The 26,912-nt window shown below is 47.9% G+C and overlaps 1 protein-coding gene across 1 annotated transcript; it reads right to left on the bottom strand.

Moving 5' to 3' along the window:
* Positions 1 to 2,755: 2,755 nt before the first annotated feature.
* On the bottom strand, positions 2,756 to 26,321 carry LOC109310431. Its single transcript, XM_019535547.1, has 9 exons — positions 26,067 to 26,321; positions 20,865 to 20,962; positions 20,658 to 20,771; positions 19,221 to 19,340; positions 17,373 to 17,426; positions 16,314 to 16,367; positions 11,619 to 11,738; positions 4,419 to 4,505; positions 2,756 to 3,580 (listed from the first exon to the last, which is right to left on the bottom strand). Exons 1-8 carry the CDS (start codon positions 26,233 to 26,235, stop codon positions 4,428 to 4,430), a joined length of 807 nt encoding a protein of 268 aa, XP_019391092.1. The 5' UTR covers positions 26,236 to 26,321; the 3' UTR covers positions 2,756 to 3,580; positions 4,419 to 4,427.
* Between the last annotated feature and the right edge of the window lie 591 nt (positions 26,322 to 26,912).

Raw genomic sequence — 26,912 nt, 5'->3', positions numbered from 1 at the left:
GGGTGCTGTGAGAGGGATGCCAGAATTTCAAGCAGATCCCTCTTTCCTCTATACAGTTAACCCAAGCCCAAAGTTCTTAACTATGTACAATTTATTAAGTTATAATATATGTAAACATAAAACTAAATATCATGTATATATATTTATACAGAGAACACTAACCTAAATCATAATACAACATTTCAATTACACAATATAAGGTGCAAACACAAACAATCTTAATAACAACTGTTCCTCCATATAGTCCCTGACCCATGGCAAAAGATAGTTCACCTTCCAATGGGGTCCCTTGGGGGGTGTCCAGGAAGCACCATGGGCCCCTCCCCTTGCGGCCTTGACTAGGTGTGGGGGCTGCTCACCCAGCCCCTTCTCTGGGTTTGCCCGCCCCAAACGTCTTTCCCCTGTGGGACCCAAGGGCCCAATGACTCACGCTCCCCCAGGTGGCAGTGGTCAGGGCGCAGCTCAGTGGGGTTCTCTACTGGAGCACCTCTCCGGGCCTTGCCTGCGCTGCTGAGCTCCTCCCCACCCTGTGCCCTGCTCTGGGCACCAAGGGCTCAGCTCCTCTCAGCCACTGCACCACTGCTGCTGGCTCCTGGGCCTCACACTGCAGAACTACTATTTCCCTGTGCCTTGGCTTGGCACTGAGGAGTCTCTTAGCACAGGCTGAGTCCTTCAGGCTCCAGCCAGACATCCTCACACTGGGTGGCTAACCCAAGCAGCCTCCATGGCTCCCTGGCACTCAAGGCTGGGGCCCATGCGCCACCCTGCACACCATGGGACCCGGCTGCTTGCTGGGAGATGGGGCCTGAGCCACCTCACTGCAGCCCCCAAGGTCCTGCTGGGGTTGCAGACTCATGCTGCCGCTTGCGGCGCCAAAGCCTGGGCTCCCTGTACCGAACTGTGCACCGGGACTGGCCCAGTCTCACACTGCTCCCAGGGCTGGCTCTCGGTGCACTGTCCCTGTGCGCTGTCAACAGCCCAAGTGGTCCTGCGCTGCTCCCAAGGCTGCTCCTCCAGTGGCAGCTTCAGGAGCCCTGGGCCTACTGCCCACTGGGGGAGAGCTCCCCAGCTTTTCTCAGCTCCACTCTTCTTGAGTCCCTCACTGCATCTGCCCCTGGTGCAGCTCCTTTTATACTCTCCAGGGCTCCACCCCTGAAGTCTTCGGACCTGACAGTTAGCGGTCTTCAATAAGGCCCTGGGAAGCTCTTCTCCCCACCTCTCCGGTGACTTTATTTCTCCTGCTGCCTCCTGATTGGTGGATGGGCTCCATCAATCAAAACAGCAGGATCTCAAGCCTGGGACTCAACCCAAGCTCTGAAAGGTGAGCCTGCTACATATGCATGGGGATTGGCATTTGCACCCTTCTTGCCCTAAGAGAAAGGAGCTAGCCCAGGGTGCCTCCCACCTCATGCAGCATCCCTGGCCTGATAATTGGGCTCCCCTGGCTTTTTCAAGCTGACAAAGACCAAAGCAGGATGTTCTGGGATTGCAGAGAAAGCTAAAATAAAGAGAGCCATCTACTGGCCAGTCATGGAAGTGTGGGTAAGGCTGTTCAGAAACTGCCCTGTTCACAATTAATGCATACTAGAAATGCTGGAGCATAATTTGTTATTGAATGCTTTTCCACTTACCAACAGCTCACCTTCTGGCTCTGTGGGTGTTTTACACTGTCTGCAAGGTCCTGCCCAGGCCTCACTCCACACCCATGTGACATCCCACAGTTCAGTGCACCTTAGGGTGACCACCTATCCCTGACTGGGTGCAGGATAGTCCCGGAATAGGAACATCAAGTCCTGGTCTCAGGCTGCATGACTCCAAGATAACATTCGTCCCAGATCTGCAGTATTGTACAGGGATCCAGGTTTTCTGTTCTCTGCAGAAAATGGCAGGAAACAGGTTTCCCCTTGCAGGCTAGCAGCGTTCCAGCCTGCGAGGGGCTGCTAGGGGCTGCCAGGAGCAAGACACAGAAGTTGCCAGGGTATCTGCATGCCCGCACACATTGCCATAGCTGGGAATAAAGTCAGGCAGTGTGGGCAGCAGGTCCTTGCAGGTAAGTCTATGGGGAGGAGGGTGCCTAGAGGGGCAGGGGGTGACATATTGAGGTTTCCATGGTGAGGTAGGGAGTGGGGCAGGGGCAGAGGCTGGGCCTTGGGGTGCTGCCCAGCCAAGGATGTGCATGGGTCCCAGGGCCAGGAGAGGATGGAGCCATGGGCAGCTCATCCAGGTGGTTGGGGGTGAGGGCAGCTCCCTGCCGCAGAGGAGGCCATGGATGGGGCACATGCAACCCCAGATTTATGCATGGGGTGGGGACAGATGCAGGCAGCCCACTGCAGGCTCTGGGCTTCCCACTCTACTGCCTTCCCCTCAGGAATCCCATGCTGGCTATGCCACCATGGCAAGATGCCCTCTGCCTGCCTTGGAGCAGCAGAGGTGGTAGTGGCAAGGAGCTGTGTCCCCTGCTGCTGCCAAGCAGGCAGGGAGTGCACAGCTGGCATGGGGCTCCCAGGGGAAAGGCAACAGGGTGAGGAGCCTTGAGCCTGCACCAGGCAGCCCGCATCCAGGCCTGCTCCACTCAGCTCTGTTCCAGCTGTGCTGCTAGTTGTGGGGGGAAAGGAGAACTAGGCATGTGTCCCACCTTTCCATTTTGAAAAGGTGGTCACCCTACTGCACCTCCTCTAGGAAGATGACAGTGCATGGAAATAACTCTACAGTAGGCCAGTGGTTTGGACTCTCATCTAAGAATGTGCAAGCATCGTGTACAAAGGGGATTGTCCCACCTGTTCAGAACCAGAGTGTGGGCATATAGGGAAGGTCACCTGGCTGATCAGGTGAAGTCTAAAAACTGGGTCTACAAGGAGTCAGGAGTCAAGCCGGGGTCACAGAAAGCCACAACCCAGACACTTCTGGCTTACTGTGACTGAAGCTAAGTCACAGTTTCAGGTAAGTAGAGTCAAGGAACTACAAAAGGGTCAGGAACAAGCACCATAGCCTTTGCCCAGCTGCCTGTGGCTTGCTTTTAAAGGCTGAGATGGGTGGCAACTGTTTCCTACAGACTCAGGGTCCCAGAAATATCCTGATTGTTCAATTGGGACCAGCTGGGCCCAGGGCCTGGTAGTCAGGGCACTTTATTGAGAAGTAGACTACATCTGTTCAAATCCCTTTTCTGAATGACTTCACGAGAGGGTTTGAACCTGCTTCCCAGGTGAATGTTCTAACTTCTGGACTTTTGGACTTTATAGTGAGGGGCAGCATGCTTAATGCCCTTTGGTTGGTTGGTTGGTTATTTATGTATTAGACACCAGTTCTTTGCCAATTTTGACCTTAGTTTGGCAATAATTTCAGGATAAATAAAACAGTGTTTTCAACCAATAGTTTATTCAACTAAATAATTACATTAAAAAACTAAATACAAAAAAAAATAATTCCATGCCAATAGTGGCAATATCACAATGTTGAGTGATGCTCTGCTTCCTTCCTCTCTACATATGGCAGCAGGCAGATGCTGGGGAGATTTGTGATGATTCCCTGTCATATGATAACCTCTTTTTACCCTTCGTGGACAAGGTTCCATTGCTCCAGCCTGTCAAATGAACCAGAGATTGTACTAAAATAGCAAATTCCTCTTTCTCCCCTGCTACCTCCACTGGCTTTTTGTCATTAGCTGCTTTCCTCTGCCTTCTGCTTCCTTCTCTCTTCTCCATCCTTTTATGCTGATATCATTTCCCCACCTCTTACACTTACTTACCTTTCCTAATGGACCCAGCAAACAACAAGGGAGAAACCAAGAGAAGATGTGGCTTTGCTAGAACAAGCAATCAGTGCAGTTCTGCCTGACTAGCAGTGAGTCAGCCAAGCACTGATGTGCTACAGAAGACTGTGGGGCTGGGCTCTTTCCCTTCTCAGCACCATTTTGCTCTTACTATTTGGACATTTTGTGATGTGTCTTCTGCCAGCTACTGAGAGCAGAATGGGGCCATCACATGACCAGAGACACACACTCTCCATCTCCTAGTTCTTTTTCTCTATTTTCTCCATGTGCTAATGCAGATCACAAGAGCTAGGGAAAAGCTAAAATATGCATCACTCAAGGGGAGGGGACTGTTTAAACAGAATTGATTTAACTGCTTCTGGCACACGCATGTCCTTGGATGCCCAAGCATCAATCCAAATGTGCGAGCTGCTTCACAAGCAGACCCAAATCCAAATGAAATTGCAAAGTTCATGGAAAGACCCTATAGCTGATAAATTCAGTGACCTCCCATCAAGCACTAGTGTTTTTCATGGTACCAGGAACATTCTCCTCACCCGAGCTTTTAAAGTTGCTTCTAGACAAGTCCTCAAGTATGAAAAGTACCAAATCTGTGTAATAATAGGAATTCTAGAATTAGGAAGCAAGTGCATTTTGCACATGTACTCACATGGGGGGCTCATAACAGACTGACGTAGATGGGATGCAGTGATGATGGTTTCACATACAGCCTTCTTGGTGGGAGAGGTGGAAATTGCTGGGAGAAAATAAGAATATCTCAGAATGAAATATGGTTGAAATGTTTATTCCAAAACATATTTGGACCCCCCAAATGACTTTTTTTGCCCAAAACAAAAATTTTCACAAGAGCTATTCATTTAGATTAACATTTTCCCATTTTTAATGAGAAGCCAAACCCTCTATTCCCCTCCCCTCCCCACCTGAAACTATTGGGTTTTGGATGTCAGAAAACAAACTGGTAACAAAAACAGAAAATGTTGCCAAATTGTTTTCAGAAACTTGATTTTTTTTAGGGTTGGTTTTGCATGAAAAATATTGAACTAAAAACAAAGACATGTTTCTAAACATGTTTTAAAAATTTTCTATGTCAACTACCTCTTCAAATAATTTTAAGCTGATTTTATGCAATTTCATATTGTGCCATTATTACAGAAAATATGGTCACATTTCCTATCTTAGTTTAAATGAAGTTAGACTCAGTACTGCCCTGAAGGCCTCACAAGATGTTGAGACATCTGACAGCTCAACCAGAAAGGGCTGGAACATGTGGAAAATCTGGGGAGCCACTACTGCTCGTTCAGATGAAGTGTAAAGGAATCAAATAGGAGATCAATCCCCACTAAAAGCCACAGGAAATCACAGATTCAGAGAATAGGAATAACTTGGGGGATTTTTCAGCCTCTAAAAGTCATGAATCTGTTATTCGCAGTCCTCAGATGGGAACCATGGGGCACAGGAATGTGCTGCTAATCCCCCTCCACCCACATGCATTGGGACAACTAACCTCACCCACAAAAGGAAGAGGGCACAGCACTAAACTTCTTCCTAGGAAAGGTGTGCACTGCTTACCTTCCCTCTGCTCCTGGGAAGAGGAAATCTAGTAGCAAGTTTACTCGCACCACCGAGAGGGAGGTTGTGCCACTAACCTCCCCGTAACGTGTGGGTGAGGAGAGCTGCTAGCCTGCTCTGAGGAATGGGCTGCACTGCTCAAGTGTACTGCCCCTTCAGCTTCCCAAACAAGGACAGGAGAGAGATGTCACTTTACCATCATTAGGAAGTCTTAAGGGAGTGTAATAATCTATTAAAGAATGATGGGGGTCCTTAAATACAGTATCCATCTTTTGCTTCAGGTAAATCCTTAAGGGGCTTTAAGAAGCCTTTCCTTACCTTCTCCAAAACATCCATAAAGCTGGAGAAAAGTTAGTCATTTTGGGAATGGTCCAAGACCATGCCCTGAGGCTTGGTCCTCCACAGAGATGCTCTGGTAGCCAGCCAGAGTGTCTCTATAGCTGGCCCTCACCCCAGTGCTGAAGCCTGCTGCCTGCCCATGCAGGACAGGCAGCGTGCCAGCCGCAAGAAACTGGACCTGGTCTCCTACCGGTAAGTCAGGTGTGGGGGGAGGGGACAATGGGGGGGACCTCTGCTGTCCCTGCCCACTCCCTCAGCCCCCTGGATCTCTGTCTCTCTTTCTATATATATAGTGGCCTTTTGTTTTAATTTTGGAGGAACATGCATTTCAGGGTATTTTACAGAGTGATTTTGGGATTTTTTTATCAGGGATTTTTCAGTTTTCAAATAGAGAACAGCAGAATTCCTGCTAGGAAGGCCAGTGGCAGGACTCAGGCAAAGGAGCTTGCTCAGAGGTGGCACCTTGGACCCAGCTGAAGGTGGCTGACCTCCTGGCCAATTGGGGCCAAAAGCACATGCTTTGACAGTTCAGTGTAGGCCACCATACTGGACGCCTTACTTCAGGCCAGATCTTCTGCGCAATAGCTGCCCAGATGGCCGGGCAGGGTGCACACATGGCAGTAGTGCCACACAAAGGCCAACCCTGCAGCCACAGCCCACTGGCAGCTGGCGCAGAGGGGCAGATGCCTCTACTGGCTGTGCAGTCCCCATCCAGGTCTGGCAGGTGTGCAGCAGGTCACAGCCAGGCAGCAGGCCCCACTGCCAGACTGCTGCAGTGGGTAAAGGGTGCAGGAAACTCTCAGGGCTGCTTCAGCAATCCAGCTGGCACAAGGGGTAGTGTCTCCAGGTACCAATCGGCTGGGTCCCAGAAGCTCCTGAGAGCAAGTAGTCCTGAGCTACTTGACAGGGCAGCTTTTTGTACTGATGAGGCCAGGACAGGGCCCCAGGCCGCAGCTTTTTGTATGATGGGGCAAAGGTGCTGGCCCCGGGCTCTAGCTCACTCTGGCTGCAGATCCAGGAGGAGCCAGGCAGGTTTATTTTGCCCTAAGTGGCACAATTTGCCCCACACCAAAGTGCATGTCCGGGCACGTGTGCTGAGGCAAAAAGCCCCAGATCAAATTTGCACCACTTCTATTTGAGCTGCTACAAGTGCACATGCCCCTTGTCTTCAATGTTATCTTTTCTGTTTAGCTTTATTCTTTTCCTGGTACAGATTGGATTCTTCAGCCTTTTCAGCATGATTCACCAATTGGTAACTTGTTTATTGACATGTAGCTTACTCTGCTTTTACCATTCACTCTTCATTCATTCATTCATACATCCAAATATATATATAAAGACAAAATAACAAAAAATAAGGATACAATAACAAACTTAATTTGTAATAGCAACTTAAAATCACTGCATTAAAACATAAAATAAAATGACTGTTATACTCATGCTAAACATTATTGATTTAAAGCTTAATTAAAACAAAATATTAAAATAAAACAAATGCAAATTAGCTTAAAAAACCCCCAATGCTGGTACAACATAGTAAGTTACTGCTCAGTAAGCAAGAATAGACCGGCATCTACATGTGCGGGCATTATAGGGTATTACGGCTGTGTGGACTGACTTGGGATTAAAGTTAGTAACGTTACACACACAGTGTTACTGCACAGTAAGGCGTCTCCATGTGCATTACTGTGCAGCATTTAATTGGGTATAAATTTGATACCTGCATGATGCAGATATCAAATTTACACTAAAGTCTGATACTGCTATAATAAACATTGGCTTCCACTATTTATCAGGAACATCGTGTTAGTGACAGGCTAGTAATTCACTGATTCTATTTGGAAACCTGTCATAAAAATTAATCAGCACCCCAGACCTTTTTCCTTTCACATGAACTACATGTTATAGAAAATGTTAAGAAGCATGTACTAATGGCATTAACCACCAATTAAAACTCCATTGATCAAAGCAGAATGAGAGGTATCCTGCCCTCGGTTTGCTTTGCCTGCTAAGCTTGCTCACTTAGACCCCCTGCAAACATTATTTTTATTTTGGTAGTACTAGAGGCATCTACACATGCCTCTTTTAGGAGCAATTAACTTAAAATCACCACTTTTAAGGTGCATTAAGGGCACAGGTGCTCCCTTAATGCACATTAAAAATGGTGATTTAATGCGAATCATGCCTAAGTTTGAAACCTGCATAAAGCAGGTTTCAGACTTAGGTATGAATAGTTATGGCACCTTAAGAGACATGTAGACACCTTAAGGTGTCTTAATGCTGTGTATGTCAACTGAGTGGGCTGGAGCTGAGCCTACAGAGCCCTGCACGGCTGCCAGGCGCCACCAAAAAGAAGCCTTGGTGGGTGCTGTTCTCCAAGGCGCAGACACTGGAGCCAGAGCGGTGGTTCCAGCAGCAGCGTTATCTGTCAGTATGCTGACTGACTGACTTGGAACTAAGCCCCTGACACTGCTTCTTCTAGGTGGTGCCAGGCAGCAACACCAGCACCCCCAGACTCAGCTCCGGCCAGCTCGACTGACACTGGGGAGGCAGGAACACAGGGAGGGGGTTAGAGCCGTGGCTGGGGCTGGGACTGGGCTGATCGTGTCTGGGGGAACTAGAGGCTCCCACCCCGTCAGCTGGTGCTGGGCTGCACCACCCAGCTATGCTGCTGAAGGCTTTGGGGTGCTGGCAGGCAGTTTGGTACCCTGTGACCAGGCCCAGCACTGAGTGCAGCTACCTTGAGTTATTAAAACAGCCTGGGGGCTCAGAAGTGCCCTTTGCTCACTTGGAGCCAAGCCACCTCTGGTTGCAGTCCAGCAGCCCCAGCTCCACATGTGCCACTGACAGATCCTTGGGTGTGCCCCATGTCTTTCTCTGCGTTCCACAGCCAGGAATGCACTCATTGTTCGTGTTGCTCCCCGCCACTTTCCCAGTGCGACACTTGCCCACTGCCCACAGGCCCCAACACAGCTGTGTATGTGGGGGGCTGTCCAGGGTGCTGCTTATGCTGAGGCACATTATGTTTAAGCAGGTGTAAATTTACGTGTAGATACTGACCTGGTTGTAGGACTACAAAAAATGAAATGCTATGGGCAGCCACACATTTAAAACACCCTGGCTAGAGCACAGAGTTGTCACAAAGGCAAGCTTCAGCCAGGGAGCAATAGAGAGCTGCCCCATAGCCAGCTGGAGCTGCTCCTGTGTCACCTGGGAGCCCATTAGAGATCCCCATGTTTAATGGGCAGCAAGTGTTGAAACTCCACTAGCCCTTTACATTTTCAGGGTTGCTGGCAGTTTTTCACCTTTCCTGGGCAGTCTACACCCCAATTAGGCCCTGGTGCAACTTGCACAAGTCTGTCAATCTTGCCACCAGGCAGCAAATGACAGGGCTGTCTGAGGGTCCCCCATAGAGACAGAAGCTGGTCCCAGGACTGTGCCCCCGATCAGCCTTTGCCACTTGCACTGGAGGCAAGCATGAAGGGGCTCCTTGTAAGCACAGCAGGAGCCACTGTGGGGTGCAGATCCCCACAACAGCCTCTGCTGCCACTTGCAAGGTATCCCCTTAGCCTTACTGCCCAAGCAGGGCTATTCCTGGGCACCCTGTGAGGTGAGGGCCAGCTCTGCTTGCAGTCCCCAGCTCTTCAGGGCCTCGGGCTGTTCAGGGTGCCTCCTCAGGTAACAGGACTTTTTATTAAAGAGTGCATGGGCAGGCCAGCACCAGAAAGCAGGTCTCTCCGGTGTGTTACCTGTCAACTCCATGTTCTTGAGGAACCCTGGCACAGTACGCAACCTGTCTGACTCACAAAGGATTCACCCCCTCCCCACTTCTGCCTGAAGAAGAACTGATTAGAAGAAGGACTTACAAAAGATAATGAAGTTGCAGTGGGAAATGCACCTAAAGGCCTCCAGACAAGGGTAACAGAAGTAAAGTTACTCCTCTGGTCTCATTTACACTGGAGATAGGACAGGAAATCACCTTCATTAGCATTCAGGATGGAGAACAGAGATTCCAAGGCAAGGACCACACTGAACTCTGGGACCAGAGAAGTAGGGGAGTATTGCATGATGGGGGATCCCTGCTCCAAATGCTAATCAACCCACATCCACACACACCCAGTTCAGCATTTATCAAACCAATTCTAGTAATGACTCCTTTATTGGTGCCCAAAACACTGAATCTGCCTGTCTGTGTTGTGAGCTCCCTCAGAGTAATGTCACCCATAGTCAGGAGTGATCAGTTCCTATTATCTAGCATATGAGCCATTGTTTACCCATAAACAAACCTAGTGTTCTCCCTTGAGCCATTGTTAGTTCTCTACAAAAACCCCTACCCAAGCTCAAGTTTCTGTCCTGGGGCTTGGATCCAAAAGCTACACCAGTTCCACTCCTTTTCTGCCTGGGATCCCTCCATTGATCATGCTCAGGACTCTGCCTGCCTGCCAGCTCCAACAACACCTGGGAACCTCGACTGGTTCAAGCTTCGCCAAATGGTGAGACCCCCAACTCTCTCTCTCTGACTTCAGGAACCTGACTTTTGTTTTCTTACTCCAGGCACAGCTTTCTAAACCTGAGTTTTGCTGATCAAACCTGAGCTAGACTTCCTCATATACCCAGTTGAAACTATGTAATATCGTAACTTTTATTTGTCTCTCTTGTATGGTTATTATTACTGGTATCATCATAAGTTCATATACCTGGCAATAAGTAACTTAGGTCAAGCTGGTTGCTATACTCTCTCTCTGAACCTTGCTTACTCTTCCTTCCCCTTGACCTCCCCATTTGCTATGTAAGAATGCTTCTTTTACCTAAGCCAAAGATCCCTGTAATGCCCAAAACTACGGTGGGGTCTGCTCATCAAGGGAGTTACTACTAGGACCACTGTGACGAGATTGGGATGTGCTGAGTTTTGAGGCACATGAGGGTATCAGCTGAAAGTGCTGATGTGGCCCAGCCTGCTCAGACATACTCTGTTAGCATGTGTGTATGTCTAACTGTATTTATTATAGTCCTGCTAAAATAAGGAATGAACTGAGTTCAAGGCACATGAAGGTGTCAGCCTGTCAATGCTGAATATCCTGGCCTAACTCAGATGCGCTCTTGTTAACCCATGTACTTGTGTCTGACTGCATTTTATTGTTGTCCTGATGAACCGAGTTCAAGGCTTATAAGGGTGTTAGCCTATCAATGCTGAATAACCTGACCTGGCTCAGGCATGCCCTGTTAATCTGTGCGTGTATGTGCATATATGTGTTTGACTTATTCGGTGGTTGGAGGAAACCAGCCCCATTGAAACCGAGTCCTGCAAGATAGCTCCATTTGGGGTGAGGACTTGCAAAAGGCAAAGATACAGCTCCATATAGAAACTCAAGTGACACAAGTAGCACATTGATGGAATTACAGAGACCCCCAGAAACATACCCCTAATAAATGAGCGTACCCCAAAGTGATGGGCAAATCTGGTAACAAGTGCCATACTGCATGGGTGATCAGAACATTAAAGGGCCTATGAGAAGCCTGGGAGCCATGTAAAGTTTCTGGGTTTGAGGCTGCCTGAGAGCAGGGAACACAGGTTACCTCCACCAGGTAGCTTTTGCCCTGGCAGTCCAGGTGCCAGTTCAGAAAGGGCAGCTTGCAAGCCTCCATGACAGCTCACACTGGGCAGGTTGCAAGGGAGACAGCTGCTCTCCACATCTGAATCAGCAACTTTGTCATGGGTCCACTATATCTGTGGCAGATTGGCCATTTCTTTCTTTGGACAAGTTCTTTTACTGTCTGGCACGTTACCATTTATTGCAAAAATCTGGCACGCATCCTGCAATAAACACAAGGTCTGGAGGGGCTTTGCATGCTGCAGTGGCTGTACCGGTCAACAGTATAAAGTAGTGACATTCTGCAGTGGAATGATTGTTCTCAGATTCCCCACTGAGTCCCCCCTTACCTGGGAAGGAGCAGAGAATGGTTTGACTGGAGATGAAACACTTGTGACTTTCTCCTTCAACACATCAGTTTGGGCTGGTTTCACTTGGTGGTGGTTTTGAAGAGCCTGTTTTCTGGGCAACTGCAGAGGAGATGCATGGAGTGTTAGTAAAAGGGACAGGAGGCCACATGGTCCCAGAGCCCTGCCAAAGTAGGTTATGAGAACAGAAGGAAATCCTCATGTGCACTGCAGGAGTGGTGTGGGGGAGAGAGCAAGATCTGGGAATGAGGGGGGGAAGTCAGTCAGGTGGAAGATGGGGCAAGCTGGCAGTGCTTTCAGGTGACCACACCAGTGGGTCAACTTGGAACACTGAAATCCAAATTACTAAGTGATGTTCATTTTTAGCACCACTGGAGGAAAGCCACCTCTGATTGCCTGTGTGCAATGCTGCTCCTCTTCCTGGGGCAGAGCAGCCAGGCAGAGCAATCTCCTCTGCCTTGCAGAAGCCTAAAAGCAGGTTTGGACCAGTGAGCTCTGAGTGAATTAGACATATTGCAGTTTGGGAAGTGGTGGCAAGAGATAGAAACTTCTCATTGGCAAGGAGGCAGGCAGTTGTGCACAGAGTAGAGCAGGTAGAAGGACTGCATGGGCTTGTCAGAGGGACAGTGAGTGGTGCAGCATGGGCAGGGAGGTGAGTGATTCCAGGCAGAGTGCAGGAGGGTTCAGCACCCACACGTGTGTATCTGCATGTGTGAGGGAGGTGTTTGCCCCTCCCACCCTGGACCTGGCACCAGTTGATGTGGGAGCAGGTTGGGTTGTGGAGTTGCTTCCTGGGCTGGTGAGCCAGTGCGAAAAGCGAAGGGGCAAAACTGCTTGCCCACATCTCAAGACAGCACCATCCTTCCCCCCAGGTTTGAGAAGCAGAAACTGGGAGGAGTGTTTGCTGCTGCTGGACATTGGCCACCACCACGGGAGCATGGCTAGGCTAGTCTGGTAGTAGACCACTGACTTTCTCATTTGGATGACAGTAGTGCCAATCTGTGCAAATAAAACAAAGCAGCCTAAGGTTCAGAGTGCTCCTTACCTAGAGGCACCTCTCCCCTTCCTGGCTACTGCATCTGGGAAAACAGGCACATCTCCATCCTAGATCCTATTCTGTCCTCTGCATTCTTGTCATCAGTAAAATCAACCTCCCACTTCTCTCTATCCTACCATCCCTCTATGGCTTTCTGTGTATATCTAAAAGATGCAGGCACTTTAGAAAAGTACATGGGACAGACAGAGCCCCTAAGACCTGGACTGTGAGCTCAGACAAGGTGCCGCTGTGTTTACTGCCAGCCCCTGAATATGTGGGAAGCAACCACTGCTGCTTAAAGGCTTCTGCTCTCCCTCCCACATCTGTCATGGATAAAATGTTAGGATCCTTAAATAGGGATAATTTATGGAATTTGTTATATTCCCTAAATCAGATATGGGAGTCAGATAAACTGGCAGAGGGAAATGTCATCAGAATGGTAAAAGTGGCCTTGGGAGAAAAATTGTTCCTTACTGTCTGAAAAGGTTTGTAAGGATGGAGAAAGAAACAATGGCCATCATGAGAGATGTTGCAAGAATATTTGTGGGAAATGATGGGATGTTGTCCACAGTAGCTAGATATGTATAAAAACTGGGTAAAGATGCTAAAATATTTATAAATAAGTTGTGGCTAGCCTTCCAGATTGGGGTCAATTTAAACATGCCCAGCAGGGCAATATATGAGGGATGCTAATCCATTGTTCAAACAGCTCCTGTTTCATGTACTCAACAGGGAAATGAAAAGCAAGTTCCCATTGCTGTGAGAGATTTAGGGTCAAACTGGGAGACAATTCAAGATGCAGTACTGCATGTGCGAAGCAGTAATGAAGCCTATCAGAAAGGGAAAGGGAAAGGAAAAGTCTCAGTTGTTACATTTAGTAATAATGGACTGATGAGGACAAAGAAATCTGTGAGAGAAAAAAGGGAAGGCTTCAGGAAACCAAAAAAAATCAGAATCCTGTACAGCACAAAACTGGCACCAGCTTATTAAACAGGAAAAAGGAGAAGTAGATGGCCTGCCTACTGTGCACTTATTTTGATGTTTATCTCATCACAAATAATGGGGAGGGCTGGGACTTAATGCTTCACCTCCGAGGTGTTAGGACATCCCAGTTTCTGATAGCCCCCTTTTTCTAGCACCCATAAAATATGACAGCTGGGGGGGGGCAGTCCTCTAGTGAAAGTGCAGTTCGGATGTGATAAAGGTGGTCAGGCACTGAGGCAAATAAAGCTAACCAACATGGGCACTTTGTTTTAAGTTGTGAGTATAGAAGGGGCTCAATTCTCATACTGGAAGCAAGGAAGGGGAAAGTGGCTTGAAGGGTTTAACAGAAAATAATCATTAGTACCCTTCTCACAGGTGAAGCCATTTGGAATAGGGACCCAATAGGCTGCAGTCACATGCCAAACAATAAAAAGATGGCAGCAAAGAATAGCGGGCATAGATAGCTTTAAAATATACAAATAACTGTGGATCTGAGTAATAAAACCATGTTTTTTCAGATGGCAGGTAGCATGGTGGATGAGCTCCCCCACGTGGTTGTGGCAAGGCATGTATGTGCTGGTCTCAAAGCTACAGAAAGCATAATGAAACCTGAATGGGAAAAAGATGTCCAGACCGAAGCTGATAAGTGCCCACAGATGAGGGCCCAACATAAATTGGAATATGGGAAAACTGAAGCCCTGGCATTAACTGCTGGACCTAATCCCCTACCCCAAAACAATACAGATATCCAACTGAGGCTGACAGCAGCCTTCAAGAAACCATAAACACTTTGCTAGGACAGGAGGTGGCAGTAAAACAGCAGAGTACCACAGGTGCCCCCCATCTGGCTTGTAAGAAAAGTGTGGTGGAATCAAACAGGAGATCAAACCCCTCTAAAAGGAACAGGGAATCACAGACACAGAGGGTGTATTAACGCAAGACGTTTACTGCACAGTTGACTAATTAGCTGCACAGTAAAAGTCACGCATCTACACGTGTGCTCCTATTCGGCCAGAGTAAACTAATTTACTCCACAGCAGGTAAATACAAGTACTATCCTGCTGGGGAGTAACAAACTCCACAGCAGCACACATGTAGATGCTGCCCTATAAAGTGACTTAACTAAAACAACTTAACTATGCTGATTTAAGTTAAGTCATGAAGGAGCATTCACCCATACAGCTCCTTCACATGGTGACAGCCATCTTCTGAGCTAAGTTGACTTAACTAATGCAATTCAACTCAACATAATACACCTCGGAAGTATATTATCTTGTGCCACAATTAAGCCAACTCTGCTCCACATACATTTGTACACTCTGACAGTTAAATCATCTTTAAAAAAGTTAAGCTGGCTTAACTGTCAGAAAGTGAGTATGTGTGTACACATCTGAGGCTACTTCAGTGCGGGGGGGCTGCCTGCCAGATAGCCCCACGCTAGAGTGCCCTCAGGCCCCAGCCAGCCCCTCCACAGCATGTTGAGCTGGGAGGAGGAGCCCTAGGCTGGCAGGCTGAACCCCTGCGTCCCATGCCAGCTGGGGCTGCTATGTCCCAGCTCAACTTGCTGTGCATGAATAAACTCTGGGGCTCATTGCTCCAGAGATTATTTCTCCAGAACTTATTCCTCCACATTAATTGCATGTGTAGGTGCATCCAGAGAAGAGACAGGAATAAAATGGGGGATTTTTCAGCTTCTACCAGTCGTGAATCTGCTATTCACAGTCATCAGACTGAAACTGTGGGTTAGTAAAATGTCAATGAGACATACAGGGATGTGCTGCTTATCCCCCTCCACGCACATGCATTGGGATAGCTCAGCAATTGACTGCAGGGGGACCCCGGGTGTCCCGAGCAGACCCAGAAGGCACCAGTCACCGAGCCAGGGGAGTGCGGAGGGTCCCCCCAGCATGCTTCCTGGCGGACCTGGAAGTGGACCAGAACTGCTTCTGGTCCACTTCCAGGTCTGCTGCCAAACACACTGGGGAGCACCCTGCACTTCTGTGGGATGCTCCTTGAGCCCCAGCATTGCAGCATTCACAAGCCCCTGCTACCTAGAGGTATGTCCAAAAACCATTTAAAGCTGTCTCTTACGTCCAAATCTCTGAATCTTTCCAAATCTCTCTGAATTGATTTGGAGGTTTCCATTTCGATTCAGAGAAATTAGAGAGTCCTCTGATTCAGTTCAGATTCAGAGATTCGGCCACTGAATTGGGCTGAATCAAATCAGGGAGCAAAGCTTTGCATAGCCCTAATAGCTAACCTCATCCACAAAAGGAAAAGGGCACCTTACCAGACTGCATCCTAGGAAAGGCGTGTGCTGCTTACCTTCCCTTTACTCCCAAGAAGGGGTACACTGCTAGCACATCAACTCGCTGCTAGCACATCAACTCACACCACAGAGATGGAGGTTGTGCCACTAACCTCCCCCTAATGTGTGGGTGAGGAGAGCTGCTAGGCTGCTCTGAGGAATGAGATGCACTGCTCAACAATGTGCTGCCCCTTCAGCTTCCCAAACAGGTACAGGAAAGGGATGACACTTTACCACCATTAGGAAGTCTTAAGGGAGTATAATAATCTACCAAAGGGGATCCTTAAACACAGTATCCATCTTTTGCTTCAGGTAAATGCTTAAGGGACTTTAAGGGGCCTTTCCTTACCTTCTCAAAATCATCCACAAAGCTGGAGAAAAGTTGGTCATTTTGGGGGATGGGCTGAAAAAGAACAGGACACAGGAAAAGACTTGTAACTAAGTGGAGAAAAAGAGCACTATAAAGACTCTAAGGCAGGGGTCGGGAATACTTTTGGGCAGAGTGCCCAAAACACCCACAACTTTCAGTCTGTGAGATGTTGGCATGCCAGGGGCAGATGGCAGGGGAGCCATGAGGGGCCCAATCCTTGTTGTTACCGTACAGCCCCGGCCCCTTCCTTGTGTACCCCTGGGTGGATGACATGCCAAGAAAAATGCCTTTGAGTGCCATGCTCTGGCATCCATGCAGAGGGCTGTCTTCCCCTGCTCTAGGGAGAAGACAGAACAGATGGAGTCCAACTACCCTTCTAAGAATGTTATAGTGACATTGAAACAAGGAAAGGAGTTTCCTCCCAAATGAAGGCAAGTATGGGATATCCATTGTGCCAGAAGATGAAGCTAAGGGAAGACCTCAGTACCACAATCCCTATGCTCTTCCCCTTGCCCTGCTGCAAGACAGGCTGTGCCATGTAGGAATAGAGGCATTTAAAAGGTAGAAGTTGATTTGCAGATTTTAACACCAGAATGGGCCACTCTGATCCTCTCTCTGATTGTTACTATCTGACAAACCACAGTATCTTACCCAGTATGCAAATAGGCAGAAGAACAGAAAAAAAATCCTAAATCCTTGTAACAGGGCAAAGACAAGGGGGTTCCTCTGATGTTACAAAGTTGCGAGTGGCAGTGGGGAGGGGGAATCAAGTCAGGGACAGGGCAAGGATAATTACTTAGTAGACACAGTTGGGAAGGGGATGGCACCCAGGGTGAATGTTGACTGATTAGGAGCCAGCAGCTATTAAAGTCCACGGTAGGGGGAGTTTCTTTGCCCTCTGGGGCACAGCATGAGGAAATTTAGTGGGGATGCCAGGAGCAGCAAACCCAGCGCTGAAACAGATTGCTGATAAGACTGGCTGATGTTAACCATGGCGAGTGGCGAAGCAAAGAGGTGAGAGAGAGAGGAGAGACTTACTGGATGGGTCCTCTGGCCGAGAGAAGGTCCCATGGAGAAAGGATCCACTGGTACCTGTGAGACAGAGAAAAAGAGAGTGGGACTGGAGTCGAGCTGACTGACTCAGGGGAGTGGGTTGCACAGAGGTGGAGAGCAAAAAGAAGACCCCGAGCTGTGAAAACAGCTGGGGTTTTCCACAACCTGTAGGGAATTTGCTAATAAACCAATTTTCTTTTATCCCACTTCTGGGGTGACTTACTACCCCCTCTCTTGTTGGGGAATTACCTCCTTATTTTTCCATCATTCCAAAGCATGGCAGGGAGAGAGATTTCTTTATTCACCCCACATGGCCACAATCCTACTGCTAGGTACCACTATAATAAAACATTGGCTTCCATTATTTATCAGGAACATGCTGCTGGTAACAGGCTAGTGAATTAACAGATTGTGTCTGGAAATCTGTCATAAAAACTAGTCAGCGCCTCAAACCTTTTTCCTTTCACAAGAACGACATGTTATGGCAAATGTCAAGGAACATTTACTAATGACATTAACTACCAGTTAAAATCCATTCACTAAAACAATGTGCGGTGTCCTGCCCTGGGTTCACTTGCTTGCTAAGCTTACTCACTAAGGCTCCCCGCAGACATTATTTCTGCAGTACTACAAGATTTGTAGCACTACAAAAATGAAGTGCTATGGGCAGCTATATATTCAAACCCCCTGACTAGAGCACAGAATTGCCACAAAGGCATGCTCTCCGGCCAAGGAGCAATGAAAAGCTGCTCCATAGCACCTCCCAGTCCTGCCTTCAGGGACCTCTTTAAAGGGCTCCCAAGCTAGACAGACTCACTGACAGGCCTATGAGCCCCTTTTCTTGCAGCTCCTAAGCAACCCAAGAGCCAGCTGGAACTGATCTCATGTTGCCAGGGAGCCTGCTAGTGTTCCCCGTGTTTAATGGGCTACTGGTGTTGAAGCTACAGCAGCCCTTTACATTTTTAGGAGTTGCTGACGGCCCATCACCCTTGTTAAGCAGTCTACACCCCAATCAGCCCCTGCTGTAACCTGCACAGCCCTGGCAACTTTGCCACTATGCAGCAAGGGCAATAGGGTTGTCCAGCAGTCCCCATAGCGACAGGGGTTGATCCCATGGCTGTTCCCCATATCCAGTTGTTGCCACTTGCACTGGGGGCAAGCGTGAAGGACTCCTTGCAAGCACAATAGGAGCCACTGTTGGGTGCAGATCCCCACAACAGCCTCTGCCACCACATGCAGGGAATCCCCTTAGCCTTACCACCCAAGCAGGGCTGTTCCTGGGCACCCTGAGGTGAGGGCCAGCTCTTCTTGCAGTCCCCTGCTCTGCAGGTACTGGAACTGTTATGGGTGCCTCCCCAGGCACCCAGACCTTTAAAGAGTGCATGGGCAGACCAGAACCAGGGAGCAGGTCTCTCCAGTGCCATATTGCCTGGGTGCCCAGACCCTTAAAGGGCCTTCCAGAAGCCTGGGAGCCATGTTAGGTTTCTGGGTCTCAGGCTGCCTGAGAGCAGGGAAGACAGATTCCCTCCACCAGGTAGAATCTGCCCTGCCAGTCCTGTCCCTGTTGCTGTCGGGTTGCCGTGAAGGAAGGACAGCTTGCAAGCCTCCATGACAGCTCATGCTGGGCAGGCTGCAAGGGAGCCAGGGGCTCTCCCCATCTGAATCAGCAACTTCTTTGTCATGGATCCATTATACCTGTGGCACACATCCCATAATAAATATGAGGTCTGTTGGCACTTTGCATGCTGCAGTGGCCCTACTGGTCGACAGCGTGAGGTAGTGACATTCTGCAGTGGAACGACTGCTCTTAGATTCCCCACTGAGCCCCCTTACCTGGTAAGGAGCGGAGAACAGTTTAACTGGAGATAAAACACTTGCAACTTTCTCCTTCAACACATCAGTCTGGGCTGGTTTCACTTGGTGGTGGCTTTGAAGAGCCTGTTTTCTGGGCAACTGCAGAGGAGATGCATTGAGTGTTAGTAAAAGGGACAGGAGGCCACATGGTTCCAAAGTAGATTGTGAAAACAGAAGAAAATCCTCATGTGCACTGCAGGAGTGGTGTGGGGGAGAGAGCAAGGTCTGGGAATGGGGTAGGGGGTGAGGTCAGTCAGGTGGAAGATGGGGCAATGTGGCAGTGCTTTCAGGTGACCACACCAGTGGGTCAACTTGGAACACTGAAATCCAAATTACTAAGTGATGTTCATTTTTAGTGCCACTGGAGGAAAGTCACCTCTGATTGCCTGTGTGCAATGCTGCTCCTCTTCCTGGGGCAGAACAGCCAAGCAGGGTGATCTTCTGTGACCTGTAGCAGTCTAAAAGCACTTTTGGACTGGTGAGCTCTGGGTGAGTTAGATGTACTGCAGTTTGGGCAGTGGTGGCAAGAGACAGAGACTTCTCATGGACAAGGGGGCAGGCAGTTGTGCGGAGAGTAGAGCAGGTGGGAGGACTGCATGGGCTTGCCAGAGGGACAGTGGGTGGTGCAGCATGGGTAGGGGTGCAGGAGTGCAGGAGGGCTCAGGACCCACATGTGTGTGAGAAAGGTTTTTGTTCTTCCTGCCCTTGAGCTGCCATCAGTGGATGTAGGAGCAGGTTGTAGAGCTGCTGCCTGGGTTTGTGAGTCAGTGGGAAAGGGAAGAGGCAAAGCTGATTGCCCTCATCTCCAGGCTGCACCGTTCTTCCCCCCAGGTTTGGGAAGCAGAAATTGGGAGGAGGGTTTGCTGCTGCTGGACATTGGTCATCACCATGGGAGCGTGGCTAGGCTAGTCTGGCAAGCCAGTGAGCTCTTGGACTACCAACTTTCTTATCTGGATTCAGGCACTTCAGACATAGCCCCTAAGACCTGAGCCAGGAGCTCGTCCAGGTGGCCATGCAAGGCAACAAGGTGCCCCTGTGTTCCCTGCCAGCCCCATAGTATGTGGGAAGCAACCACTGCTGAAAGAAAGCTGCTGTTCTCCCTTCCACAAAGGTGGGTGGAAATAGAAGGTTCTTTGGCTCTCCTCACAGAACTACCAGTGCACTGAAATGGGCACAGAAACGTAAACAATCTGTAGCAGAAAACAGGCTGATACAGACTCCTTCCTTTCTGGTGAAACCATGGGCTGAACTCTGCATCTCTGCAACAGCCTACTCCCTGCTCTGCTCCCGAGCCAATATAGCTGTGCACTGCCCCTTACTTACAATGCACTGGAATACACCACTGCATGCACAGACATTACACCAATGCCCCTTTGTAGCACTTTTCTATGATTCTAGATGTGGTACCCCACTCACCTGATGGGACATGCGTGATAGTTTAGGCAGCTGCCTCCCAGGTCTGTACATCATTTTGGACATAGGTGAACAGCCGAGCTGGATGTTTGTAAGACTTGCAGATTCAGCAGGCATCTGCAGTGGAATACAGGAACAGAATGACGGTACCATTTTCACACACACTCATAGACAAAAGTGTATAAAAGGCAGAGAGGGGCAATACAGTACCTGCTTTGGGCCAGTATTGTCATGACACTTTGAGATAGGATGAGACCCACTGTGTTCTGACCACAGATAAATGCCATACTTCCCTCCTGAAACAGCAGCTGGGGGGTCAGAGAGGTACATGTTAGAAAGACAATTCCACCTAACTCTACTATTACAAACCACGGGACCTCATGGTGAATGACGCCACCACAAAACCAATATAAACCATGTGATGTATCTGATTTACTGGGATAAAAGCTGTAAATTGTTAAAGGACATTCAGTCTGTCACCTGCTATATTGCACAGTATTCCTGGGACTTCAGCATTCTCTCTCAGGCTTATTTTACTTGCAATATAATGCTACCATGCTATTTTCTTTTGCCTTCTGTTTAATGGAACTAATTTAGCCAAATAATCTGCTTCTTCTGAATTACTGTTGTAATGCCATAACCAAAATGGCACCTAAAAGCAATGTCTTAGGCTGAGGCAGAAACAAGCTTCTCCAAGCCTGGAGTAGCAGATAAGTTTGTGTACTATATTTATCATACAAAAAAACCCCCAAGATAGCTTGTTCAGAGGTATTGGTAGCTCAGATGCCAAAAGCATCATGGCAATATTAGTGCCTGGATTATTAAATCTTGCTGAGAACCAGGTTTACATTAGCCCAGGCAGTGTTGCAGGAACACAACTGTGTTACTGCTAGGACCTAAGGATAGCTCATTTAGAGAGAGCTCATTTCAACAGAGCTTGTTTCAACAGCAGCAGCAGCTGCAGCCCATTTTAATTGAATAACTGAATGTTAATCTTCCTCAAAAGGAAGTTATTACAGTACTTTATAGTTCTAGGAAACAATCCAATGCGGGGAGGGGGCTGCTTACAAAAACACTTTCCACCTGCAGTGTTTAAGTAAAGCTAAAGGGGCATTAACAAGTGTGGAGTGGAGAGACATTAGCAAGAATCAGGGAGAAGTTTTAGTGGGTTAGTGCTTTAGCTGATTTGACTTCATTATATTTATATGTATGAAAGATTTTCCAAGTGGGTTGTTGACATGAGCAGATCTAGGATTTTGAAAAGGGAGATGCAGATGACATGGCATATCAGCACATATAACACAATACATTTTTCTCCTGTAAAAGAGAAGCTAGAAGCTTTACTGATGTGATAATGGATGACCACTATATTATTCAGTTTAAGATCAAAGCAAAACAAATATAACCATTAGAATGTGAACTTGTTTTCCAGGATTATATATTATGTTTGAAAAACACAAGGAACAAGGCAAAATGGTTTAAAATAGTCAAAGGTTGAGTAATTAATCCTGCAGCTATTATAGTTATATGTATGTCTCTTATTCAGAGTCATAAAACAAAATCTAGCCTTCTTGAACATCTTGATAGTGCTGCCAGTGCTTCGCTGTCAGTCATTTCTAAAGAGTCTGCAGAGCTGTGAAATTGTAGAGATACATTAACAGGAATAGGTAACAGACAACAAAATTGCAGAAGAAAGGATAGTTTGAACAGTGGAACATCAAATCAATGAAAAAAGAGGGAGGGCTGTTACAGGTGTGGAGTAGCAACATTAGCAAGAATCAGGGAGATGATACTGCACCCCCATATTTACCTGTGGTTGAGGTCTCTTTACTTGAAACTCCAAACCATATTTGATGGGTTAGAGCTGATCAGCAGGATCCTGGTTTTCTCTGTGTCCCAGGGGTGCTACCACCTGGGAGCTAGAGACCCCTCTCTCAAGGGACCCCAGGATGGGAATTACACATTTCAAAGAAAAGGATTACAAAAGGAGTCACTTACTGTATACAGGAAAGCAGACACTGAGGGAAGAAAAGACAGAGCCTGTGCAGTTTACAAGCCACACCTATATACAGCTGGGACCGGCAGGTGATATCAGAGGCAATCACCTGCCAGCAAAGATAAAAGAGGCCAATGAGGGTGAAGAAGGGAGAGTGGGGAAGATGATGGAGGCTTCCCATGCCAGGGGCAAGCAGCTTCAGTTAGAAAATAGACCCCAGAAGTGGAGAGTAGCAGTGGGGGCTGCAGAGACTCTCCAAGACATCAGTGAGCCACCCTGGCTTGTAGATATTAAATAGAGAGCAGCTATGGAGGCTGGTGAGGCTCTGTAAGCTAGCTGCAGACAGTGTCAAGCTGGGAGCAGATGCCTGGATCAGAGAGCAAAAACAGAGGTTGCTGAAGCTCTGTGCGCTGGCATTAAGTGGCACCCAGACAGAGAAGCAAGGTATGTTTGGGGCCAGGCACCCTTGGTGGTGGAAGAGGAACCCCACGCTGGGGGTGATCCACATTGGCACCTGAGAACAGCATCACCGAGGATAGAATCACTATTGACCTGGCAATGACAAAGACTTCACACTCCAGTAGGTCACAGGTACCAGATTGTAAAGATAGTCTGACCCAGGGAAGGGCAGAAGATAGATCCATGGAGGGTTAGAGTGGAGCAGCATCGAGGGAATGCTATTGGGTCACGACCCCAAGGCAGAAATAGGGAGATGACAGCATACTCTCTCTGTCCCTTTTCCCTGACTGCCTTTTTGTCCTTTTTGTTCTAGACCCCTTTTTGTCCTGGTTGTAGTCTATATTAACATGTTTGTATTCACTGTTTTTTTGTCAAGGTCTGGCTGTTTTGGTTTTCTTTTCCTTTGGTTCTCTTGTGTGTTGCTGTGGTCACAGTCATCTCGAAGAGGATCCAAACTGCATCACATCATTAGAGTGACCCCGAGGCTCAATAAGTGGTTGCCAACAATGGGGAAAAAAAGGCAGAATAGGCACAACCAATAGGCCCGTGATTCATCCCGGAAACAAACCTGAGACAGTCATCCTGAGGAGGACATCCAGATCAGGAGTCATCCTTAACGGAGGGATGGCTGCCCCAAGATCTGGAGGCTTGCCAGAGGTTGGCATAAGGAAGGGGCGTAGAGAAGGTGAAGCCCCACGAACATCTGTCGGGAAGAGCAACCGACCCTAAGGGACCAGCAGAGAAGGAAACCCCCACTGAAGATACAATCAAAATCATGGCAGGTGAGTTTAGGGGCCTTCTCAGGGGTGATGGAAGTCCCTCCCAGGAATCTGATGAGTCCCCTTGGCATCCACCACCAACCAGGTGCTCATGCTAGGGCAGCTCAGGAATGGGTGTTTGAAGCGCAGCGGGCACACTCTGATAAAAAAAATCCCCAATTTTTGGATTTAAAAAAGTAACCCAAAATCCACATTTTTCCATGATTAATAAGAAACACCACTATAAGCTATACATTAGTGTCATTTCATTTTAATCATGGAAAAATGTGGATTTGGGATTATTTTTTTAATACAAAAATTGGAGATTTATTTTTTTATCAGCAAAAACTAGGATCCTTCCTGATCAGGGACATGGAAGGTTAACATTTTTTACTCTGTACCAGATCATTCCACTGAAATTAACACAATTAACCCACATTCTACTGAAACCAAGGGTCACCCAACTGGGAACAGAAACCCTATAAATCCTTTCCAGCTTTGTCTTGTCCATAGTAATGGGACTTCTGCATCATTGATCTAATTCCTTCTCATTTGGCTGAAGACTGAGAAGCATTTCAACATGACTGTCATTTGATGGTTAACAAGAACAAGCTGGCAGCTGATTTCCTAGTAGATGACAGTCTGTGTTGCTTGTATGAACCTGGCTCAGGATGTCTGGGATGCTGAAAGCATCCTGGCATGGTTGGTAAATGATCTGTCTTTTTGCCTGGTCTGGATACTTAGCATGTCGTGGATCTGGAAACTCACAGGCTGGATCCAGATGTTCAGGCACATGTGATTTGTGGCACTATAAACCTCTTTACAGCACCACAAACTGCACAAATTGCACATTAATCAGTGTGCAGCTCTGTTAATTTGCAGTGCCAGGGCAAAATTTCCTACTGGGATTTCCTGATAGCAAAAGAAGATCCTGGAAAAAAGCAGCACAACACACACCAAAGTGGGGAACACTGGAACAAATGCAGAGACAGGGGAGCAGACAGCCCAGGACTACCTGCTCTCCCATCTCCGCGTGCTGTGGAGCTCCCATGCTAGAGCTACCTGGCCGGCTGAGGTGCAGGGTGCCTTAAGACAGGAGAGCAGGCAACTCTAGACTGGCTTCTTCCCTGTCTCCGCACGTCTCATGGGGGCTTCACTGTACTGAGGCACCTGGGGCCCCTGTACTGAGACATGCTGCACCCACGTCAGCTTCCCTCCACCTGGCTGGGGCACAGTGTAACTCAAGACAGGGAACAGGCAGTCTTGGGCTTGTTGGCCCTTTTGTTATGCGTCTATTTCACTGAACCTTAAGTTACTGGCTAAATTTCAGGTAAGTTACTCACACATTCATCTGGAGACCGCTGGAGCTCTAGAAACTGATTGCTTCTTTCAGTGTCCCAAAATGTCTGACTACCCCAAAATGGAGTGACCTCCCTTCTAAAATCTTTTGTGATGTCATCCTTAAGTTCCCACCATAGACCAGTAAGTATCCTCAAAACACAGCTGGTGCAGGCTGGTTGAAAAACATCAGCAACTTCAGGTGAGGGGGGACTAGGGTTACACAGGACAAAGAAAGAGTGAGCGCTTTCCCCCGCACCCCCCTCAGGAATTTCTCCAGCCCGGGTCAAGTAGCTTCCTAGGTGACCAGGTGGAGTTAAATTGTGCAGCTAGAGTAAAGCAGTGGAGGGGGACTGTCTTAGACCAGGAGACAAAGAGAGAGAGGATTTTTTTCACATGCTGTGGCACAGCATGCCTCAGCAAGGAGGCTCCATGTGCCTCAGCATGGGGGCTCCACAGTGAAGCCCCCACGTTGAGGCACACAGAGACAGGGGAGCATCTAGCCCAAGGTTGCCTACTCCCCTGTCTCAAGGCATACTACCACAAAGTCTACCTTTCCAGTGAGGACCTTTCTAATCTAGGTAGTTCACAAAACCCAGTTTGACCATAAAATAATATCATAACTCTCACTTTTTTTCTTTTCTCCCCAGTTTCAATTCCAACTCAACTAGTGTCTGTGCTGGGAATTGTGAGATCTAGAACCATCCTTTTATGGTGTATGTGAGCCTGTCATACCATTTCTCATGCAAAATAAAGCATTCCATGTAAAGAAATGGGATGATAAAATCCTACTAAAATTGAAGCAAGAGGAATGTGTCAGCACAGGAGTAATAATTCAGACATTAACTATTAGGCTCTTACCATGCTGATCTGGTTGTGGCTTCACCTGCTTTTCTCTTGCATCTGTCCTGCTGCTTGTGTCCTTGTCCTCAGGCTCCAGCCACTCCAAAAGATTCAGTAACAAGTCCAGTATAAAGATGATCAGAGTATATAAAACTCTGCTAGCAGCACCCTGCTGGGGAAACAGCATAGGTTTTAAAACCAGTCACCAGCTTTACAAGTTACTATCAGGATTTTCAAAGGAGGCCATAGACCCCAGATCCTAGTTAGGTGGGTGTTTGCCTCCTGTAAAAATCCTAAAATAGATCTCTACCTAACTCTCCAAAGAACACAACCATGTAGATCTTGGACATGCCCCAGCTGGTAAATTGAGAGAAGGAGAAACCATTGGAGATTGGTCAGGAAAACCACTCTGCTTTGCTGTCCAGTTCAGTGCTAAAATAACAGCATTTCAAATACTAGAGGCAGCAGCTCCTGGGTGGCATTAATGCTACTACTAGAAGTACAATGCTCAGCAACCTAACAGGGAACAAATCCCTGGTGTTCCTATGTCCACAGCACAAGATTAGTGAGAAATCTGAACCCCTGCCCAGTTTGTCTACCCTGTCCTTCCTCCATTGCCTACATAAACTCCATATGATAGTGTGGTATGCCATATGCTACAGTCACTATTGTGGCTGCACTTTAATGTAGACCTCCCTGACTTTCATAGACATAGACATTACGGCTGGAAGGGACCTTGGAAAATCATCGAGTCCAGCCCGCTGTCTGAAGGGCAGGAAGTCAACTGGGGTCATAGGATCCCAGCAAGATAAGCATCCAATTTACTCTTGAAGGTGTTCAGTGTAGGTGCTTGAACCACCTCTG

This window comes from Crocodylus porosus, unplaced genomic scaffold (genome assembly GCF_001723895.1).
Source record: "Crocodylus porosus isolate Cpor-Errol unplaced genomic scaffold, CroPor_comp1, whole genome shotgun sequence".
Lineage (NCBI taxonomy): Eukaryota > Metazoa > Chordata > Crocodylia > Crocodylidae > Crocodylus > Crocodylus porosus.
The sequence above is the reverse complement of the archived record's forward strand: the minus strand, read 5'-3'. Positions and strand labels throughout refer to the sequence as shown.

Bases quoted from the DNA above. Each gene is read 5' to 3' on its own strand.
- LOC109310431 (XM_019535547.1), bottom strand. From the start codon at position 26,235: ATGCTGTTTCCCCAGCAGGGTGCTGCTAGCAGAGTTTTATATACTCTG. The intron at 17,427-19,220 runs GTAAGGGGGCTC...TCTGTCTCACAG, and splicing joins TGTTCTCCGCTCCTTACCAG to GTACCAGTGGATCCTTTCTC. The intron at 16,368-17,372 runs GTAAGTCTCTCC...GTTCTTTTTCAG, and splicing joins TCGGCCAGAGGACCCATCCA to CCCATCCCCCAAAATGACCA.